Below are 994 nucleotides of genomic sequence, written 5' to 3'. Positions count from 1 at the left end.
GGCAGTAGATGATGGGGTTGAAGGCCGAGTTGGCGTAGCCCAGCCAGTTGAAGAAGACGAAGAGGCGGGGGGGGCGGCGGCGGGGGGGGGCGGGGGGGGTGGCCTTGACCACGTTGGCCAGGAAGAAGGGCAGCCAGCAGAGCGTGAACACGCCCATGATGATACCCAGCGTCTTGAGCGCCTTCTGCTCGCGCAGGGCCTCCAGGCGGGGAGGGGGGCCGCGCCGGGCCGCTGAGGAAGCGGCGCTCGCAGCTGTCGATCTTCTTCACCTGCTTCTGGGCCTCGCGGAACACCCGCAGGTACACGAAGGCCATGATGCACAGGGGCACGTAGAAGGAGACGACGGACGAGGCGATGGCGTAGGCCCGGTTGGTGACGAAATCGCAGCACTTGGGGTCGTTGTAGCAGCGGCGCGCCTCGTCGCCCTCGGCCCGCCACCAGTGCATGAGAATGGGCAGGAAGGACACCAGGGCCGAGATGGCCCACACGGTGCACACGAGGGCCCGCGCCCGCGCGCGGGTCAGCAGGCTCTGGTAGCGGAAGGGCGACGTGATGGCGAGGTAGCGGTCCAGGGCGATGACACACAGGGTCTCGATGCTGGCCGTCACGCACAGCACGTCCACCGAGGTCCAGAGCTCGCAGAAGAAGGAGCCGTACTCCCAGCGGCCCCTCATGACGATGGTGGCCCCGAACGGCACCACCAGCAGCCCCATGACGAGGTCGGCGCTGGCCAGGGACATGATGAAGAGGTTGGTGAGCGTCTGCAGCCGCGGCGTCTTGGCGATGGCCACGATCACCAGCACGTTGCCCACCACGATGAGCAGCACGATGAGCGCCATCAGCAGGCCTATGCCTGCCGTCCACTGCTGCGACAGCGGCGCGGGGCCCTCGCTGGTCGGGGTCAGCGGCGAGGCGGACGGCGACGCGGGCACCAGCAGCCGCGCCGCCGTGGCCGCGCCGTCGGGGAGCGGCGCGGCCGACGACAGGTTGCAGG

At 69.3% G+C, this 994-nt stretch overlaps 1 protein-coding gene across 1 annotated transcript in view; it reads right to left on the bottom strand.

The window, feature by feature from the left end:
• Nucleotides 1–992, bottom strand: part of ADRB1 (adrenoceptor beta 1) — a gene marked incomplete at its 5' end in the record, with an annotated part of 3,902 nt that extends 2,910 nt beyond the window's left edge. Inside the window, 2 exon segments of the mRNA XM_034663624.1 lie at nucleotides 4–200; nucleotides 202–992. Of these exon segments, the coding sequence (XP_034519515.1) occupies nucleotides 4–200; nucleotides 202–992 (988 nt within the window).
• Between the last annotated feature and the right edge of the window lie 2 nt (nucleotides 993–994).

This window comes from Ailuropoda melanoleuca, chromosome 6, assembly GCF_002007445.2.
Source record: "Ailuropoda melanoleuca isolate Jingjing chromosome 6, ASM200744v2, whole genome shotgun sequence".
NCBI lineage: Eukaryota > Metazoa > Chordata > Mammalia > Carnivora > Ursidae > Ailuropoda > Ailuropoda melanoleuca.
Note: the sequence above shows the minus strand (reverse complement) of the source record. Positions and strands in the feature narration are given on the sequence as shown.